The 20,686-nt window shown below is 39.9% G+C and overlaps 1 protein-coding gene and 1 pseudogene across 2 annotated transcripts; one reads left to right on the top strand and one right to left on the bottom strand.

Annotated features, from left to right (window-relative positions):
* Positions 1 to 329: 329 nt before the first annotated feature.
* On the bottom strand, positions 330 to 5,939 carry LOC129578373 (E3 SUMO-protein ligase RanBP2-like; annotated as a pseudogene).
* Positions 5,940 to 6,702: 763 nt separating this feature from the next.
* Positions 6,703 to 20,621, top strand: LOC129573788 (uncharacterized). Of its 2 annotated transcripts, XM_055454881.1 has the most exons (14): positions 6,703 to 7,153; positions 7,399 to 10,251; positions 10,326 to 10,452; positions 10,586 to 10,716; positions 10,798 to 11,331; positions 11,435 to 11,974; positions 12,096 to 12,983; positions 13,091 to 14,581; positions 14,675 to 15,946; positions 16,006 to 17,235; positions 17,298 to 18,425; positions 18,493 to 19,902; positions 19,971 to 20,099; positions 20,202 to 20,621. In XM_055454881.1, the coding sequence occupies exons 1-14, from the start codon at positions 7,055 to 7,057 to the stop codon at positions 20,415 to 20,417; spliced, it is 12,048 nt and encodes a 4,015-aa protein (XP_055310856.1). In that variant the 5' UTR covers positions 6,703 to 7,054; the 3' UTR covers positions 20,418 to 20,621. The 2 variants fall into 2 exon arrangements, with proteins under 2 accessions (XP_055310856.1, XP_055310866.1); XM_055454891.1 differs by lacking the exon at positions 14,675 to 15,946 and having other exon boundaries at positions 6,844 to 7,153.
* The last annotated feature ends 65 nt before the right edge of the window (positions 20,622 to 20,686 follow it).

Below are 20,686 nucleotides of genomic sequence, written 5' to 3'. Positions count from 1 at the left end.
GCAGCCTATCATTAGGTGACGACTGACATTTCCACCTTTGATTAAGCAATGATTAAAACTGAATCGTTTAATTCTTGTGTTCCATAGGTCGCCAGTGGTTTTTGGATATGGAAATCAATCCACAAAAGTATACAGATCACTTCAGAGATAAATTCAACGTAATTGTGGTTTCTGGTACACAGAAGGAATAGAAGAAATGGTTTCCAAAATTTTTGGAAATTTGGCGAGAAATTGGATCAACATGTTCTTATTCTGGAAATTTTAAGGTTTAACTAATATCGACAAGTCGGAGAGAGTTAAAATTTGTCATAAAAAATAAAGAAATGTTCTAATTTCAGAGCTGTAAGACATCTTTTATTTTCCAGTATTTTTCGTTTTTTCTTCTTCTTCTTTTCATCTTAAATGGCAATCGCTTTAACGATATCCAATACTTTTGGACTCTTGTATTACAAACAGTCTATTTATTTTTTGTTTTTTTTTGTTATTAAAATTCGACTAGCGCTTCTAACAGATTTTCTTTTGATTTGTTTTGTGTATGGTTGCGAAAAAAGTAAAAAAAAAATTAAGATTGAAATTTAAACGAAAGCGATTGTTTTGGTTGGCCTTATGTGTTTTCAATTACGAGCATTCAGTTTGTCCACACAGCTTTGTACGGTATCGATGAATTTCTTCGCCAAATCAGCATTTTTGAATCGAACTGAGAGACTTTCGAGTTCACCGTTTTCCTGTTCCTCGGCAAAGTTTTGGCCCACCCAAATGAATGCCTTATCGTTCTGTTCCATCGGATTGATTTGCAGATCAACAGTCGATGCCATGTTCAAAATCAGCTTGTGAATTTGTTCATGACGCAACAGCAAACGATACGATCCGTTGTCTGGATGATGCAACACTTTGAATTCGCCGACACCTCGTTCTTTCCACTGGAAAACGGATAAAACATGGTTTAGTTTAATGATATCTCATGCGGAAAAAATTGCTTTTCTCTCAATCCAAGATAATGAATTTCAATGAATGTTTACCTCTCTGTTGTCTGAATCGAACCGGTAGAGTTTGGCTCGTTCGCCAAACAGTTTTTCTTCATTTTCTTCGCCGGTGCTGACTTGAATTTCATCGGGCAATGCAATGTTTGGATCATAATGTGGATCGTAGTTGGCATCTTCGGCATGATATTCACCGTCATCATCGTTGGATGCTGCTGTTTGATTGCCACTGCCATTCTGCGGTGACATCAAATTGCTGAACGTATCTTTGTGTGATAAACCAAAGAATCCACCAGTCGTTGATGGTGCTTTGCTGAAGGCCGGTGAACCATTGGCTGAGTTTTGTGCCAGATCTGAGAAGCTGACAGTGTTTGCTGTTGGGAACGGTTCGCTTGTATCGGTTTTCTTGGCAAGATCGGCAAAACTGAGGCCACCGGCGCTACTGAACATCGTTCCGGCCGATTTTTGTTCGACGGATTTGGGCACTTCGCTGACTGGAGTCGATGTTAATTTGGCGGTGGTTGTGTACTGGCCGGTGAATCAATTTCTGTGACCGGTGTTAGGGTCGTTGACGATGGCAATTTGAATGAGAATCCAGTGGTGGGTGTTTCTTTTGCCTTGTTATCACTGTTTCCATTCGTATTTCCTCCAAATATGTTTGTCGATGGGGTTTTCGTGACATTAGTCGAACCGAATGTGGCTGCAGTTCTGAACAATGGTTTCGATTCAGCTGGTTTTTCTATGAATGTTTTGTTGATATTTACATAAAATTTCATTTTAATAATTTCAAGCAAATTTGGTATCAAAGTCAAAGTGAACAAATCTATTCGCCGCATATACTCGACCAGAAATTTTTATTTTAACTCACCTTGAGGTTTGCTGGTTGCCGTAGCGAATGAGAATGGTGACTTTTCCTCAGCTTCAGAGAAGGAAAAAGATAAAATGAACAAAATTTAGCATTTTTTAAGATAAAGAAAACTTAAAAATTGTCATACTGTTTCCTCCAAAAACGCCCGAACTATTGAACGAGAATGATGGTGATGATTTGACTATTTCGGCTGATGGAGTTTTTGTTAGGTTTCCGCCGAACAAATTCGATTGTCCAAAAGCTGGCGGTGTACTTGTTGCATCTTTCTTCACAGTGTTCGCTGTGAATGGCGACTTGAAGCTGTTGTTGCCAAAGAACATGCCCGTCGGTTGTATAGTATTTGCGGTTGATGTTGGTGCAAAACCGAAGCCATTTCCTTTGCTTTCATTTGCGAACGATGCGAATGAGAATGTGTTCTTGCTGTCCTTCGACAAATCGTTGTGTGTGGTGTCCACTTTCGGTGGTGGATCCAATGGTAACGGATTGTCATCAACTTGACCCAAATTCGTGTCTTTCACTTTAGAGAACACGAAATCGTCTGAAGAACAACCACGGCAACCAGTGCAGTCTGTCTTTGACTTGTAGTCAAAGAAATTGGTCGGCAATTTGAGATCGGTGGTAATTTTACTCTCCTCAGCCGTTACATTCGACGCAGCGTCTGTCTGGTCGTTGGCGTTGCCATTCACAACGTTTGCCGCAATTCCAGCCAACGCATCATCAATTGCATTTCTGAATTCTAGGGCTATCTCTTCCGTTTTGAAACGCAAGCAGAAATTGTCCAATTCATATGTTCCCTCGCTGAAATCATTGGCAATGAATTGCCATGATTTTGAATCTTTGGGCTTGTATTCGATATCGGGTGTAAGTTTGTGATTTAAGCAGATCTCTGTGAATTGGCTCGCGTCGCATAACAACACTGGATGAAAAAAAAGTAAAAAGTAAAAAAAAATATTAGTTGGGTTTTATTCCATCTAACGACAGATTTGAAATGCGCCATTGACTCAATTCAATTCTCGACACACTTACCGCAATTGGCCAGTCTGTTCGTGTTGCAAAATTTTCACATAGCCAAGACCACGTTCACGCCATTCTGAGCTACGGAAACGGTACAATTTGGCGCGATGTGAGTAGAGCACGTTTTCGTCCTCTTCGCCGGTTTTAACTTCAATTTTGTCAGGCAATGGGATGACTGGTGCAAAGTAAGCGGTGCTTTCCTCTTCTTCAACATTTTCATCATCGGACACGTCTTCAACGCCATCGTTGTGCTCAACGGGCTGTTGCTTTCCCGGGCTCTTGCCCTTGAACACAAAATTGAATTCCTTGGAATCCAATTTTGGAACGCTTGCTTCGGCTGGCTTGAATGCTGGAACAACAGAAGCACATGCAGCTGGTGCGTTCTGCGATCCAAATGAGAAACTAAACGATGACGAACCGAATGTATTGGTGGCGGTGCTTGGGGCAACCGTTGAAGCTGCTGTTGAAGCAGTTGTGTTCTGAGCAGCAGCCAAATTGCCAAAACTGAACTTTGGTGCACCGGATAAAACAAGAGACGATTTTATAAAAAGTATTTCAAGAAAAAAATGTACGCAATCGACAGTATATACTGTTTCAAAGAACGAATTTGTTGTAAATGGAGAAGAAAGTCATATGTTTGCTTACCGTTTGATGAACCGAAAATGTTTGGCTTCTCCTTCTTTGGAACGGTGTCATCTTTTGGTTCTTCGCAGCATGCAGATGGCATCGCCTGTGTTTGATGTGTAGCATGCTTTGCACGACCATGAGCCTGAATTCGGTTTGAATTGGTCGCCGAATCCTTTTCCTGTTGGTTTCGATGCATCTGTTTTGGTGTTTGTAATTCGTGCTGGAGCCGCCGTTGCTGGTTTTGTAGTAAGATTTCCAAAAGCGAATGTTGACTTGGGTGGTTCGGTTTTTGCGCTGTCTTGTGGTGTACTCTTCACAGCGGCCGATAAATTGCCAAAGCTGAATGTGGATTTCGGCGCCTCTGCTTTTGCATCGTCCTGTGGTGCATTCTTGTCTTTGGGTGAACCACACGATAGACACTTTGTGTCAGTGGCCTTGTTATTGACATAGCACATTTCACACGACCATGAACCAGCTTTCGGCTTGAATTGATCGCCAAATCCTTTGGTTTCAGCTGGTTTATTCGATGGTTTGTCGTCTTTGGACGATGTCAATTTAGCTGACTGTGATTTTTCATCGGTCATGTGGCTCTGCGCCGATAGAATTGCATCGTGGAATTGTTTGCAGAGTTCAGCCGTTTTGAATCGAATTGCCAACATTTCCACTTGCAACTCGTTCTCCGAATAATCCTGTCCGAATCATGTCAATGCCGTTTCAGCGTTTGGCATCTTATTGAACTTTGTATCTTTCACTAAGAGTTGATTGCAGCAAATTTTCAATACTTGTTCACGGCGCATCAACAAACGCACTTTGTTCGGATCCTCTTTGTTGACCATCACCTTCATCTTGCCGATTCCGCGTTCTTTCCACTCTTTCGTTTCTTTCACGTAACGAAGCAATTTGGCGCGATGTTCAAACAATGTGATTTCATTTTCTTCGCCGGTTTTCACTTCAATCAAATCGGGCAACGGTATAACTGGATCGAAGTGTGCGGTTGGCTCATAGTTGTCTGCCTCTTCATCTTTTGCCGAATGTGATGAGGTGTTTGCGTCGGTTTGATTTTGTGGAGTCTCTGGCGTTGCAGCATTGGCCAACGATGATGTTTCCGATTTGTTCAATGACTGGCCGATGTTGCTGAACGAAAACAGCGGTTTCGTTTGATTTCCAGTTGAGGATGCAACTGTTGATTGCACACCGAATGAAAATGATGCGAATGGGCTTGGTTTGGTTGCATCTGATTTTGGTGTTTCGGTTTTCTTTGTATCTGGCGTTAGCGTTGTACCGGGTGACGAGAATGGCGTGGATGAGGCTGGTTTCGAGAGATTTCCAAAGATTGATTTCAGCTCTTGACTCGCATTTTTGTCGTTGACTTGTATGTGCCGCTGAATGTATTCCAATGCAGAACTATATTCGCCAATGTTGTAATAAAGACCAGCAATTCGATAGCCGCGAAGATTTTTCTGCGCAAAATTGACAGAGAAAATAAACAAAAAATCCAATCAATTGTTGTTTTGAACAGATATTCATACATAGAATGAAAACTTTTCGATATTTAAACATTTTCATTTTTCAACAAAAATTGATATAAATAAACGCGATTGAAATAACAAATAAATGGCAAACAACGCGTCGATAGGTTGTGTATACCGGTTAACGGCACATCCATATCGCACGTCCATTTTGTCAAACAAATCCCGATTCTGTCATCAAACCAATTTACACAAACAAATTTCACAATGTGTTTTTTTTTTCTCTGTCATCGACAATGTCGAAAATTCTCGACTCTTTTTGGATGGAATCGTTCCATTTGTGCTAGTTTTTGATATTTTTTGTATTGTGTTGTTGAATTTTGCACCGAAGGTCGTGTTGGCATTGCAACACAATCGTCAATTGACGTTTTCCTCGAATAGCGCAATAATTTCACTAGCAATGCACAAAAATGCATCGAAACATCAACGATTGACCATCGCACGCAACATCCAATCAATTTTTTAATAGTTTTTTCTCACAAACTACACCCGATAAAATGCATTTACTTACTTCTTTCTCGCGCAATTTCGATAGCGTTGTACGCACATGTTTGTCGACGTCCTTTTTTGTTCGTAACATCTTTTTCGTTTTTTGGATTTTCTTTCAGTGTCGCTTCTCTATCGCGTTTTTTTTTTATTTTTAGAGTTCTACACTTAATATTTTAATCGTCGTCGAGTTTGCAATGTTCGGGTTTTAATGTATTTCAACTTTTGTCTCTATATTATCTTTTTTGTGTCTGTGTTTCACTTCGGAAGGTTTTTTAGATTTTCACCGGTGCCAACGAATACATCACCCACCATCTCTGATTTTGGATATCTTCTTCTCGCCGTTCTGCGGCGTCATCACGACGAAAATTACTTTTACACATGAACCACATAAGTAAGCCGAACGAACCTGCAGCGACAATACCAGCACCGATTATAGTGGCTGTTTCGACCATATTTTCATATATATTCACAATTATTTCAAAATCAAAATAGGTTATCGAATCGATTGAAAGCAACTGTTGAATTTTGTTTGTTTTGTCTTGTCACAAACGCATTTGAATTACGCTTAATGTCTCCGTCATTTCGTTTGGTCTAATTTAAAAACGCACAATTTCTCTCTTTCGATGGCTCACTGGCGGGTTTCTTAATTTGGATAAAATTGATCACGACATGAATGTGAAATTTCGTTTATTTTTTTCTTTCCCTTCCAAAAATTCAGTCGAAGTGACTCAGTTTATCACTAAAAAAAAATCAAACTCGCATACGCACTTGTACACTTACACAAATCGGCTGGCAATTCAAGCGAAAATACAGTATTTGAAATCTATGCAGTCTATGAGGTTTTGAAATGTATGCAGTTTGTTTTCTATTGCCAGTATGCACCAAAACCGCGATCGGTCAAGTCAATTCAGTCAATTTTCCAATGAATACGTGACAAAAAGCGACAAAAAACACGAGCATTCACAAAAAACCACGATAAATCAATGCTGTGTGGTATACGAGAGAGAACAAAAAAACAAACGATCCAGCCACGATGTGCACCAAAAAGAAATTTTCCATTGCCACATGGTTTGATTTAGACTCAATTCGCCGCTGTCTTTTCGATTACGCACCGCGTTGTGGTTGTTACGAAAATGTGCTTAGAACCAAACCACTCAACGGCTGCAATATCGAAATGTGACAAATGATTTTTATCGCACACAGTTACACGATAGCCAACCTCTGCGATGCTATCAGCACGCTCGCAATGTAATGAAAGTGTTCGTTCTTTCGTTCTCTCTCTCTTTCTCTCTCTCTCTCTGTGTGTATCAAGCAGTTTAGTACGAATGAAATATTCATAGTTGCCGAGAGACAGTCACAGCAACAAGTTGTTGAAACGTTGATAGTTCTTGCATCGCGTCACCGGTTGTCGTTGCACTCTTTATGTGCGCAAAATAAAATTCGTATGCAATTAGGTAAAAAAACTCAAATTGTTTCAGAAAAAAACTTAATTTGTCTATTGTTTATCGTCGAAAAAACGAACAAATCGTGTGAGTGTAACAAACCAGATGCCGATAAAAATCAAATTGCTAGCACTGATGCTGCTGGCGGCGTGCTTTGTATACGGAAAAGTAGACAGCACAGTCGCCAACGATGATAATGCTTTGGTAAGTATCGCTAGAAAAATACGCCAAAATTTTCACAATTGTAATTAAATCGCAATCAACGGCGAATAAAGACAAAACATTCCCATAAATCATTCGGCTGCCGAAAATTCTCACGTTATTTGCTGATGTACATTTCATTGTGCACGGGCAAGAGAGAGAGAGAGAGAAACATGCTTTTAGGTTATGTTAGCAGAAAATCGTTTTGATTGTTTCAATTGCGTTACATAATTGTGTGTATTTAACAGGGGCATAACGCAGCATCAGCCGATTCAGAGGAAGTAATTTCGGGCGATAAAGATGGTGAAACCGAGATTGATCGCCCGAAACGACTCTATGCCGAAAAGATTCGAGAGTCATTGGATAAAATCAAATTGTCATTGGAAAAGACGATAGCGGACAAATTGGATTCGCCGATTTTAGGAAGCATTCGCAACAGCTCGCTCTTAAAAGGTAAATCAAAGCTTCCATCATTGTTAGATACATACAAAACGACATTTGAATCAAGAGGAGTGAGTTTAGCTCCACCGCCGTGTCCACATCAAACACTGCCTACACAGGAACAGATTCCAGTGTCAGTAGGTAATGTGGCGACAGTCTCAACTGGGCCATTTCCGATTGGGCCACTTTCGATTGCGCCACTTTCATCATCGTCACAACCGATCGGTGAATCATCACTGGGTGATGCTCACAAACCAGTCGTTCTGCCCGACTATTTGATGGACAAAGACGTTGCGAAGAAGAAGAAGAAGCTCACGAATCCCAATCGAATTTCCATGCAGCAATTGAAAGAGACAGCGGATCTTCGCAAACAAATTAACTACGCGGTGAAACATGGCATTTATGTTCATTCCGCGTCAGAAGTCCAAAACATGAACCAAAAAAGTGCAGAAGTCGTACCAGAGTCGAATGTACCACCGCAATATTATCCCGCAGAGTATTATGAGCCAACCACACCGGCGCCTCCTCCTCCGCCACAGTTTTATCCGCCTGCATTTCCATCATTTGACAATTTCTATTCCAGTTTTTGGCAAGGCTTATTCGGTGCACCGCGAAAAATCACAAAAGAACAAACGCTTGGCAGTGCACGCAGCGATTTTTCGTATGTGCCCGAAGAAAAACCAAGTGTATCGGCCGACGAGCAACTTGTCAATCATTTGCCAAATGAAAATGAGCCATCCGATGATGAAATGGACCATGGTGCTGACACTAACGAAAAGACAATTGAGAAAATGATGGCACAAGCGGCCGAACAAATGATGATTCAGGGCATTGTTTCAAACACAGTTGAAAGCTATGCAAACAGCGAAGAGGCGCCGTTCATCGAAGCAAATCGCGTGCGAGAAGAGCTCAACATCACATCGGTCACCGAAGACATGCGTTTTAATATCGGCGAAAATGTGATTGGCTGGCGAACACTGCAGCGAAACAAACGTGAATCGCATGCACTTATCGGAGTCACAAATACAAGCGTACTTTTGGTGTTGGAAACGAATGGCACGTACAAACTTCAAGTCGAAAAGCATTTGCTATCAAGTCCAACGTTTTTCATTACATTCACCTATTGGAATGAAACGCAGCAATCGATCGATGGCATTGTCATCGTGAGTATTCAACATGAGATTGTTTTTCTTCGCGTGAATGAGGCAATGGATAAGATGGAAGTGATTTGGATTTGGCCAACAAATAACATTGCACGATATTTGCATCATTTGGTGCTTGACAATGTGGACACTCTGTTGATTATAACCGATTTGCATGGTGGTTCGGCGGCAAGTCTGTACCGATTTGATATGAATGAAGAGGTGTTCTTCCTGCGCCAAAGTCTATCATTGAAAAGCCGCGCCAAGAATATGGCTCTCATTCAAAATGGGTTTGATACATTCATGTGTTTCCCGCAAAAAAGCCATGCAGTCATCTACAAGTATCACAAAGATCATTTCAGGTATTACACGCAAATCGAATCGCACAATGCCAACATTTTGTCGGCCTTTGAAATGGGTGGCTATTCATACCTGACGATTGGAGGTAGTAAAGCGAAAATTTTACGCTATCATCGCGGCACGTTTCAGGATCAGACCATTTTGTCAAAGAGTTGGGGAAATGTTGAGTTCTTTATGCCCGTACCGGCACGAACGTATCGCGACGATTTAATACTTTTCGTACAGCATCGCATGGACTACGGTTCGCACACAAATTCATTTTTGGAAGCATTGATTTGGAATGGACAAGCATTTCATCCAGCACTGCAAGTGCCATGCTATATCGACGAGCATGCATCGGATCTGGGATTGGGCTGTATGCTCGATGAATACCGTGATCTGGGTATTATTGGTGCGACAATGTTTCAACGCAATCGATCGATCTCAATAATTGTGCCGCGACATGAAGCACCGTCCGGTTTGTTTGATTTGGAAATTGATCTATTGCCCGCCGCATCAACCTTGAACGAACACCTATTGGAGCTACTGTCTGAAGTAATCATTATGCTTGACATACGCGATCAAGTGTTGGTCGAAGCACGAGAACTAACTGAGAGCTTTCCAAAGGGTCCAATGGATGAGGTTACAATCAGAAATCAAGACCTTGACGTCATTTACACACAACAACTCGATTTAGGCACACTCATTCCAACGCAAGGTGTTTTCTTGGGCGATGATCTCATCACAAAGGAAGATGTTGATGCGTTTTTGAAAGTATTGAATGAAACTGAAACAAATCTTCAATTACTTGAACAATTGAAACGGAACAAACGAGAAGATAAAAATGTGATTGAGCATCTGCATTTGAAGTCCGTCAATGTGAGCGAATTGAATGTGCGATACATCAATGATATTCCAGCCGAAGAGTTGGTATTTGTCACAGATGGCAATCTGAAATTGGATGGCACCGTTATACTGAATCAACCGATTGAACCAGAGTTCGTTGAACGAACATACGACGGCATCGATCAGCTGCTGGGACAAGAGCAACCCGAGATGACGGTCATTACCGGCGATCTACACTTTGAAGAGATCAACGGCATCAAGTGGAAAGATTTTATCAATCAAATCGTTTTGAAGCATCTGCCCAATAGCATTGATGATTTGGAAATTACTGGCGTAAGTATTTTTTTTTGAAGGGTTTTCACTTTGAGACCAGATTTTAGCTAATTTTTCTCTTCATTCCAAAACAGAGTGTAGAAGCTGGGACGGTAAATGTAGAGAATTTGAATGATATACCTTTTCCAAGTGGCTTTATTTCAACTAAAACCACCGATGAAATCATTGTGACCAGCCAAAAGGTCTTCAAAAATGTTCTAGGTTTGTTGAATGCTAAAATTGTTACGTTGTTTGGACATATTTGATTTTGTTTGTTGTTCACAGTGGACAAGTTCAGAAAGAATCCAATCAAAGAGTTTCAATCATGGTTATTCTTTTTCTATTCAATTTTCAGTAACCAATGCTACGGAATGCTTTGGCAATTTCAATGGCGTTCAACTGTCTCAGGTAATCTCACTCAACAGCTCGCAGTACATTCCTGGCACGACAACATTTCGACATTTGGAAGTGACTGAAACATTGGAGGTAAGTGTATATCTTAAGCTATAGCTTGTTTGCATATATTTCTTAACGAAAAAATCAACGATGTTTCGATTTTCCCTGAAGATGGCTCCGAATGCCACGATATCTGGTCGACGGCTTGATGAATTTTTGTCGAATCCAACGTTGAATGAAACCCGTCAAATTCGATCGACCGTTTATTTCGATACGCTTGAAATTGAGGGACCGCTTTATGTGCAAAATACAATGGACAGCGTATTTGTGGATGATGTCCTTGCCGATGTGGTATACAAACACGAGACAGCACCTCAAATCAATTCATTCAAAAGATTCGACACCGTACAAGCACCAAATATTCAGCTCACAGCCAATCTCATCAATGACATTCCATTCTCGTCATTTGTTACGAACGACACCGAACAAACATTCGATGTGAGCGAATTGCATGGAAATTTTTACTTCCAAAAATTGAAATTAGACGGGCTATTCAATTTCATTAATGTCACCGAATTGGATTTAAATTCGCTGAAATTATTCGGTGAACAGTACACAGATGCTGAATTTGAGTTTGCGGACGGTGACTATGTCAAAATTGATGCCAATCAATTGGAAGTGCTGGAGACGGTGAATGGAATTGATGTAAGTTTGTTTTGAGAATTTTCAATTGGTTAAACCTTCATTAAAAATTGATGAAAAAAGTCAGTAAGCATTAAACAAAATCATTCCGAAATCTCATTCACAGGTGCATGACTTCATAAGCATCGATGAAGATTTTGAATTGACTGGCAATGTGCACGACGTCAGCAGTTTGAAAGTGGATGAATTGATATTGGACGGAGAGATAAAAGGCAGCCCAGATAGTTTGGTCAATGGTTTTCGTCTTCAAAATTTAGTCGACACCCACTTGAGCAAAAACAATCCGCAAATCATCACCGGCTCAGCCTACATACCAATAGCAGTGCTTCGCAACGGCATTAATACGAAATTCCTCAACGGTTTCGATTTCAAAGATATTGTAAACATTTTGAAGAATCTGAAAACCAACGAACAAATGCTAAACGAATCAACGGTTGTTGTCGATCAAATGATTGTGAATGGAAGTGTTTGGTTTGCCGATATCAATGGCTTTGATTTAGAGCACATTAAATCGAATGCCATTCGATTGGACCAAACGAATGACCTTCATTTTCCGATCACATTTTTGGATTCAATTTATGTGAATGGAAACATTAACGTAGAGCAGCTGAATGGCGAAAATTTCAATGAATTTTCAAACGATGTGGTAAGAAAATGGATTATTTTATCCAAAACAAAACTTAGACTCGACTCTGAGCACGTCGAAGCAAATTTTTGAATTATCTCAACAGAAAGTAATTTATGTATTTTTTCGCTTCTTTCGATAGGTATTAAAATCGGCGGATGTCACCAGAGTGTACGGTACGACCGTTTTCAAAGAAGATGTTACAATTTTGAATAATGCCGAAGTCACAACGATCAATGAAATTCAAGTGGATCGTATTCTAACCAAGAATTACAACCGTGTAATCTTCAATCCAATTCGAATTGTTGGCGATGTCATGATTCCCAATTTAATTGTAAAAGGTCACTTGAATGGCGTTTCTGCCGAAGATCTCAATTCGTATCGGTCAAAAGGTGGGAGATTCGTCTTGAAAAAGGATGTGTTTTTCAATGAAACCACCGGCATTAAGTATCTCAAAATTCACGGTGGCTACGATAACATTGGGAATGTGAATGAACACTTGAAGAACATCATTCGAACCGATCGACCGGCAGTGGTTGCAGGTAGAAAAACCTTCACAGACACGATTCATTTTGAAAAGGCCATCGATATGATCGAATACAATGGAGTGAATGTACCTACATTCCTAGCAAACGTCGTGTTGATCGACCAATACGATCCAGTCGATATTTATTCAGACATTGTCTTTGCGGCACCCGTGGTTATACCACGCATGAAAATCACCGGAAATTTGGTGGCTGAAACGATCAACCGTTGCTCAGTTGCAGACTGGGTACAAAATACAATCCGAACCGATCAACCGTTTGATTTTGACGGTGTTATAACCTTCCCGGATGGAACAATTGAAGCTAGCAACATCAACACAGAGTTTCTCAACGAAAATCCAATGGATGAAGTGATCACATTGTATACGGAACAGACCTTTGATAAGCCAGTCCATTTGAATTATGTGTATTCGTCAGTGCCAATCACAGCAGATGGTTTGGTTTCGGGATATAATTTGCCGAAAGAACGAGAAAATACACTAATGGTGAGTTATTTTCTGTATTCCATTGCATTTCTTCAATGTTTTTTGCCACTATTTTTCAAATCTTCGATGAATGCGCCAAAAACGGTTATTTTTCAAATTCTTTCCAGATTTACGGCACTCAATCCATCGATATACCCACTGTATTCCAATCGGTTCGCGTGCTAAACAATTTGGTAACCGATGGATTGGTTAACGGGCGTGATTTGCGTTTGGCAGCTTCGCTACAACAAGGAAACATTGTCATCGACTCACCGCTGTCCTTTGGAACGGTATCCGTCAACCAATTGTATACGAGCGATTTGATCTCAGGTATCAATTTTAATAAATGGTTCGAAAACGCACTGGTGCAATACAAAACAACACCGCAAGTTGTAACTGCGCCATGGACGATAAAGAATGCCATTGTCGGCACAATGAATGTGGCACAAGGAATAAATGACATGGATGTGAATCAATATTTGCAGACTTTGGATCAATTACACAGAAAATATCAAACTGAGTACACACAAAAGTGTCAAGTAGCACAGAAATTGATTCAAAATACGAAGAAAAACGTCATATTCCTGTCACATTTTGTCAATGCATTCACAATTGATACACAGAGCCCGATCAACTCGGTTTATCTGTTCAACATTTTTGAACAAAATTATTTTGTCATCAACTCTGGATGCCAAACGTTAATTTATGCATGGAACATGTCCAGTAACAACTATGATCAGGTGGGCACAGCTATCACTGGTGATGTCGTCGAATGGATTCATGTGCTTGACCACGAAAATCAACTATTTCTCATTGCAAACAATGACGGATCCATCGATTCCAATTGCCTGATTTCGGGAGCATTCGTTTGGCGATTTAATCCAAACGACAATAGTCTTAGCCAAGAGGTGCAGTTCGGTCGCATCGGTGAGTTCAGGTCCATGCAAATGAAACCAAACAGCCATGCTCTTTTCTACGTGATTCGTCACAGCGATAGCCATGTGATTGAGTACAATTTGAGAGGTGCAATCGTCACAGAATGGTTGTTGGATAACAACGCCGCACCGCCGATGACGTCTTCAGTTCGATTTGTACCGGGTGACGCTCAACTTGGTTTAGCTTTATCAGATGGCAATCAACTCTCCGTTTTGACTGCATGCAATTGTACACGACGAACAAAACGATGCGGCTTACTCACTGAAATCACCGGCTTAAATTTGACCGGTGTTAGTGAACATCGACAGCAATTCGAAAGACAATGGAAACAATTATTCATTGACTATTGGTCCGACAAAGCTGCCGATAAGTTTAAGGAAGAGCAAAAGTTTAAAGGAGACAAAGTTGAACAAACATTTAATGCCAAAATATCACAAGCAACCATCGATTCGATCAAAGAAAAACAAGCCCATAAAGATATCACCACGAAAATAAGCGCGGAAGAAACAGAGAACCAAAAACCAGTCGCATCAACGCAGGAAAAAGATATTGATTCCAATTCAGATTCAGTCGATCACATTTTGGGTATGATTTCTGAAGTGGAGAATATCACCAATGCGGCCAATAAAGCACAAGATCCAAATGTCGGTGACAAATTTGGGGATATCATGTTCAAGTTGACGGTAACTTATTGGGTTTTTGAAAATTTTATGTTTCTAAAGATTTTTTCCACACATTATTCAATTAAAAAATGTTGGATTGTTTTGTTTTTACAGCCATTTGCCGATAAAATCATGGATAAGGTAATGGACAAGTTACGTCGAAAACAATACAAATATGATGAGTATTTGCTTGGTTCTGCACAAGAAGGAAAAGAACAAGAAGGTGATGATGATGATGACAGTGTTATCCGTTCAAAAGTGTCTGGATTATTCCGAAAAATCGGCAAATCTTTGTTCAAGGTGTATGCATATGGAAAAGATCGCTTCCAAAGTGCAAAACATCTGGCCAAAGATGTGAAATTTCTCTATACCACCTATTCTCGCAACTTTATGGAAGATAATCAGAATGATAACATAACATATGGGCCACCGGACGTGTATGGAGTTGAAGATAAAGCAAACGAACCAGCTGCAGACATTCATCCCGATGAAGTCAACGTGAAAAATTTGGATCAAAACAAGAAAAAATTGCACGATCAAATTCACTCGGTAGAGCTTCAGCGAGAAATGGAAATCATCTCAAAGGTGATCCCGAACACAAAAGAATTTGCCCAGGCATTCGCGGTGGAAATGATCAAAACGCTGATTAACAACAACACTGAAAACGGTCAGAACGCAACCTTTTGGCCAGTCATCAAGAATGCCGTTAAAGGAGCATTTCAATTGCATCTGAACAGCTCGCATGGACATGAAAGTAAGGATGAAAAGGCTGCAAATCTTTTGATTTTCAAGGGACTCATGAACAAACTGAATGAGACGATCGAATATGAACAGAATAAATCGAATATGGGCTCTGAGGTCATGGTTGGATCAATATTGGATGATTCGATGTCAAGCTTGGTATCGTTCGATCAAATGATTGGCAGTCGCTTTGATGCTTTATACGATAAATTCACTCCACTCATCAATGAGCTGTCGGATCGAATTGTAACAAACCTACGAAAACAAAGCATAGCGAAGCAAAGTGAAGGGAAACATGCCAAAGGAAATGTTAAAGTGATGAATGCGAAAAAGGCTAAGAAAAAATCTGAAGAGAAGATCGAATACATAGCCGAACAAAATACTACAGAAGGTGTCAAAGCATCACAAGCGAACATTGATTCAATCAAAGAAAAACAGGCTGCCAATGATACTGCCACAAAACTGTGCGCGGAGGAAATAGAAGCCCAAGAACCACTCACAACAACGCATGAAATTGATGATGATTCCAAATTAGATCACATTTTGGGTATTATTTCTGAAGCCGAGAACATCACCAATGCGGCCAATGAAGCACAAGATCCAAATGTCGGTGACAAATTCGGGGATATTATGTTCAAATTAACGGTAAATTTTTGAATTTTCGAAGATTTCATGTTTTTATTCATTTTTCATGACTATTGCAGCCGTTTGCCGATAAAATCATGGATAAAGTATTGGACAAGATACGTTGGAAACAGTACAACTATGATGAATATTTGCTTGGCTCCGTTCAAGGAGGAAAAAAAGAAGATGCTAATGACAGTGCAACCTCTTCAAAAGTGTCTGGATTTTTCCGAAAAATCGGCAAATCTTTGTTCAAGGTGTATGCATATGGAAAAAAACGCTTCCAAACGGAAAAAACCCCAGCAAAGGATGTGAAATTTCTCTACAACACCTATTTCGATAACTTTATCGAAGATAATCAGAATGATAACATAACATATGGGCCACCGGACGTGTATGGACTTGCAGATAAAGCAAACGAACCAGCTGTCAACGTGAAAAATTTTGATCAAAACAAGAAAAAATTGCACGATCAAATTCACTCGGTAGAGCTTCAGCGAGAAATGGAAATCATCTCAAAGGTGATCCCGAACACAAAAGAATTTTCCCAGGCATTCGCGGTGGAAATGATCAAAACGCTGGTTAACAACAACACTGAAAATAGTCAGAACGCAACCTTTTGGCCAGTCATCAGGAATGCCGTTAAAGCAGCATTTGAATTGCATTTGAACAGCTCGCATGGACATGAAAGTAAGGATGAAAAGGCTGCAAATCTTTTGATTTTCAAGGGACTCATGAACAAACTGAATGATACGATCGAATATGAACAGAATAAATCGAATATGGGCTCTGAGGTCATGGTTGGATCAATATTGGACGATTCGATGTCAAGCTTGGTATCGTTCGATCAAATGATTGGCAGTCGCTTTGATGCTTTATACGATAAATTCACTCCACTCATCAATGAGCTGTCGGATCGAATTGTAACAAACCTACGAAAACAAAGCATAGCGAAGCAAAGTGAAGGGAAACATGCCAAAGAAAATGTTATAGTGATGAATGCAACAAAAACTGAGGAAAAATCTGAAGAGAAGATCGAAGACATAGCCGAAGAAAATACTACAGAAGGTGTCAAAGCATCACAAGCGAACATTGATTCAATCAAAGAAAAACAGGCTGTCACAAAACTGAGCGCAGAGGAAATGGAAGCCCAAGAACCACTCACAACAACGCATGAAATCGATGATGATTCCAAATTAGATCACATTTTGGGTATTATTTCTGAAGCCGAGAACATCACCAATGCGGCCAATGAAGCACAAGATCCAAATGTCGGTGACAAATTCGGGGATATTATGTTCAAATTAACGGTAAATTTTTGAATTTTTGAAAATTTCATTTTTTTATTCATTTTTCTTCATGACTATTGCAGCCGTTTGCCGATAAAATCATGGATAAAGTATTGGACAAGATACGTTGGAAACAATACAACTATGATGAATATTTGCTCGGCTCCGTTCAAGGAGGAAAAAAAGAAGATGCTGATGACAGTGCAACCTCTTCAAAAGTGTCTGGATTTTTCCGAAAAATCGGCAAGTCTTTGGTAAAAGTGTATGCCTATGGAAAAGATCGCTTACGAAGTGCGAAAAATATGGCAAATGATGTGAAACACCTTTACAATACCTATTACACCCGCCTTACCGAAGATTATCATTCGATAGAGCTTCAGCGCGAAATGGATATCATCTCAGACGTGATGCCCAACTCGAAAGAATTTTCACAGGCATTTGCTGTGGAAATGATTAAAAGGCTTCAGGACAACAACAATGCTACTGGAACTAGTCAGAATACAACCTTTTGGCCGGTCATCAGAAATGCCGTTAAAGCAGCATTTGAACTGCATCTGAACATTTCGCATGAAAATGAAAGTGTCGATGAAAAGGCTAAAAACCAGTTAATTTTCAACAAATTTATGAGCAAATTAAATGAGACGATCGAACATGAACAGAACAAATCGAATGTGAGCTCAGAGGTCATGGTTGGATCAGTATTGGGTGAGTCGATGCCAAGCGATAGCAAAGATCAGCCAAATGACAGTCACTTTGATGCCTTGTTCAACAAATTCACTCCACTCATCGATGAGCTGTCGAATCGAATTGTAACAAAGCTACAAAAACAAAGCATAGTGAAGCAAAGTAATGGAGAACAACCCAAAGAAAATATTGAAGAGTTGAATGAGGAAAAGACTGAAAAAACACCAAACGAAATAATCCAAGAAAATATTACGGAAGGTGTTGAAGCATCACAAGCAAGCATCGATTCAATCAGAGAAAATCAAGGCGGTAACGATATTCCCACGGAAATGGGAGAGGAGGAAATGGAAAGCAAAGAACCATTCACATCAACGCATGAAATTGATGATGATTCCAGCATAGATTCAGTCGATCACATTTTGGTTATGATTTCTGAAGCCGAGAATATCACCAATGCGGCCAATTGCAATGAAGCAGAAGATCCGAATGTCGGTGACAAATTCGGAGACATCATGTTCAAGTTGACGGTATAATAGCTTTTTGAATTTTTTAAAATTGCATGTTTTTATTCATTTTTCTTCATGACTATTGCAGCCGTTTGCCGATAAAATCATGGATAAAGTATTGGACAAGATACGTTGGAAACAGTACAACTATGATGAATATTTGCTCGGCTCCGTTCAAGGAGGAAAAAAAGAAGATGCTGATGACAGTGCAACCTCTTCAAAAGTGTCTGGATTTTTCCGAAAAATCGGCAAATCTTTGTTCAAGGTGTATGCATATGGAAAAAAACGCTTCCAAACGGCAAAAACCCTAGCAAAGGATGTGAAATTTCTCTACAACACCTATTTCGATAACTATATCGAAGATAATCAGAACGATAACATAACATATGGGCCACCGGACGTGTATGGACTTGCAGATAAAGCCAACGAACCATCTGCAGAAATTTATCCCGATAAAATCAACGTGAAAATTTTTGATCAAAACAAGAAAAAATTGCACGATCAAATTCATTCGGTAGAGCTACAGCGAGAAATGGAAATCATCTCAGATGTGATGCCGAACACAAAAGAATTTGCCCAAGCATTCGCGGTGGAAATGATCAAAATGCTGGCCCATAACAACAATACTGAAAACGATCAGAACGCAACCTTTTGGCCTGTCATCAGAAATGCCGTTAAAGCAGCATTTGAATTGCATCTGAACAGCTCGCATGGACATGAAAGTGAGGATGAAAAGGCTGCAAATCTTTTGATTTTCAAAGGATTAATGAACAAACTAAATGAGACAATTGAACATGAACAGAATGAATCGAATATGGGCTCAGAGGCTATGGTTGGATCAGTATTGGGTGAGTCGATGTCAAGCGGTACAAAAGATGAAATGATTGGCAGTCGCTTTGATGCTTTATTCGATAAATTCACTCCACTCATCGATGAGCTGTCGGATCGAATTGTAACAAAGCTACGGAAGCAAAGCATAGTGAAGCAAAGTGATGGAGAACAAGTGGAGGGAAAACTTGACGCGATGAATGAGGGAAAGACTGAGCAGTTGTCCGAAGAGAAGATTGAAGAATTGACGGAAGAAAGTACTACGGAAGGTGTTGAAGGAAAAACAGAGAGCCCCACGGCATCACAGCCTGATCAAGTCGGAACCAGTCTGCAAACGGAAAATACAAAGGCCGAATCTGGATGCACCCGAAATATAACAATGAAGGAATTTGAGCAGAAATTAAATGAATGGAAGCAATTGCACGGCAACGCGGATATGTTCCCATCGATTAGTTCATTTAGAAGTGCAAAGGATGATGAAGCACCTAAACCAGAGTCCGAGAAAACGAAGCAATTCGAAACGACAGTGGTATCGATTCCGAACCATTCGCTACCATCGCATCACAACGGAGAGATTATCGCTATCCGTTTTGGGCCCAGTGCACAATTGCTCATCGCCGTATCATCCATTACCGAACACACGATAAAGGGCGATCATGATCGAATTCAGGTAAACATTTTTTTCAAAATTCTCGTTCTTCATCCAGTGGACGCATACTCACATATTTTAAATTCCAGATTTTCGAAGATGTTGTCAATGGTCGACTCTTCCAAACAATATCCTGCTACAAACCTCGAAGCTTACTCACGTTCAACATAAACATGGAAACGATTTTGGCATTCATTCAAGATGAATCTGAAATCAAGGTTAGTGATTGTTTCGTGTTGGCATGTGGAAAATGTGCTCATCGTATTGTATTTCAAATGACTCATCATACATTGTACGTTTTTTTTTTTACTTCATTGCAGACATACATTTTCCGTGGTGCTCACGGATTCGTTGAGTTTACGTCATTCACAATGCCATCGCCCATAAGGCAAATGATTCATAATGAAATTGTGACACATCCAACGCAATTCGTGTGCCCAGAACATTTTTTGATTTTGGTGATGGAAAATAAAGTGGAATTTATGCGAGCCGTGACCATTGGAGACTGTAAAATCAATGAGAAACTAAATTGTTAATTTCGAATCGATCTCATATTAGTATTTTTTTTTACAAAAACATTATTTATTCCGTTTTTTATGTGCAAATCTGTTATACATACACAAACTTTTATACACATTTTTCTTTTAAATTTCGTACATGTAAAATATTCCCATGGAACGTATATTTTTGCGCGGCTGTATTCAGCTCTATTTATGATAATAAAGGTGTAATTAAATTAAGGAGAAGCGTGTACATGAATTTCATTAAGTTAATGGGTTAAGTTGTTTTTCATAAGATGAGATCA

Source organism: Sitodiplosis mosellana, unplaced genomic scaffold, assembly GCF_009176505.1.
Source record: "Sitodiplosis mosellana isolate CC-2019 unplaced genomic scaffold, AAFC_SMos_1.0 Smas_scaffold_1, whole genome shotgun sequence".
Taxonomy (NCBI): domain Eukaryota; kingdom Metazoa; phylum Arthropoda; class Insecta; order Diptera; family Cecidomyiidae; genus Sitodiplosis; species Sitodiplosis mosellana.
The sequence above is the reverse complement of the archived record's forward strand: the minus strand, read 5'-3'. Positions and strand labels throughout refer to the sequence as shown.

Excerpts from the sequence above, each read along its gene's own strand:
- LOC129573788 (XM_055454881.1), top strand. The coding sequence starts at position 7,055 with ATGCCGATAAAAATCAAATTGCTAGCACTGATGCTGCTGGCGGCGTGC. Across the intron at positions 10,252-10,325 it reads ATGATTTGGAAATTACTGGC|AGTGTAGAAGCTGGGACGGT; the intron begins GTAAGTATTTTT and ends ATTCCAAAACAG. Across the intron at positions 10,717-10,797 it reads AAGTGACTGAAACATTGGAG|ATGGCTCCGAATGCCACGAT; the intron begins GTAAGTGTATAT and ends TTTTCCCTGAAG.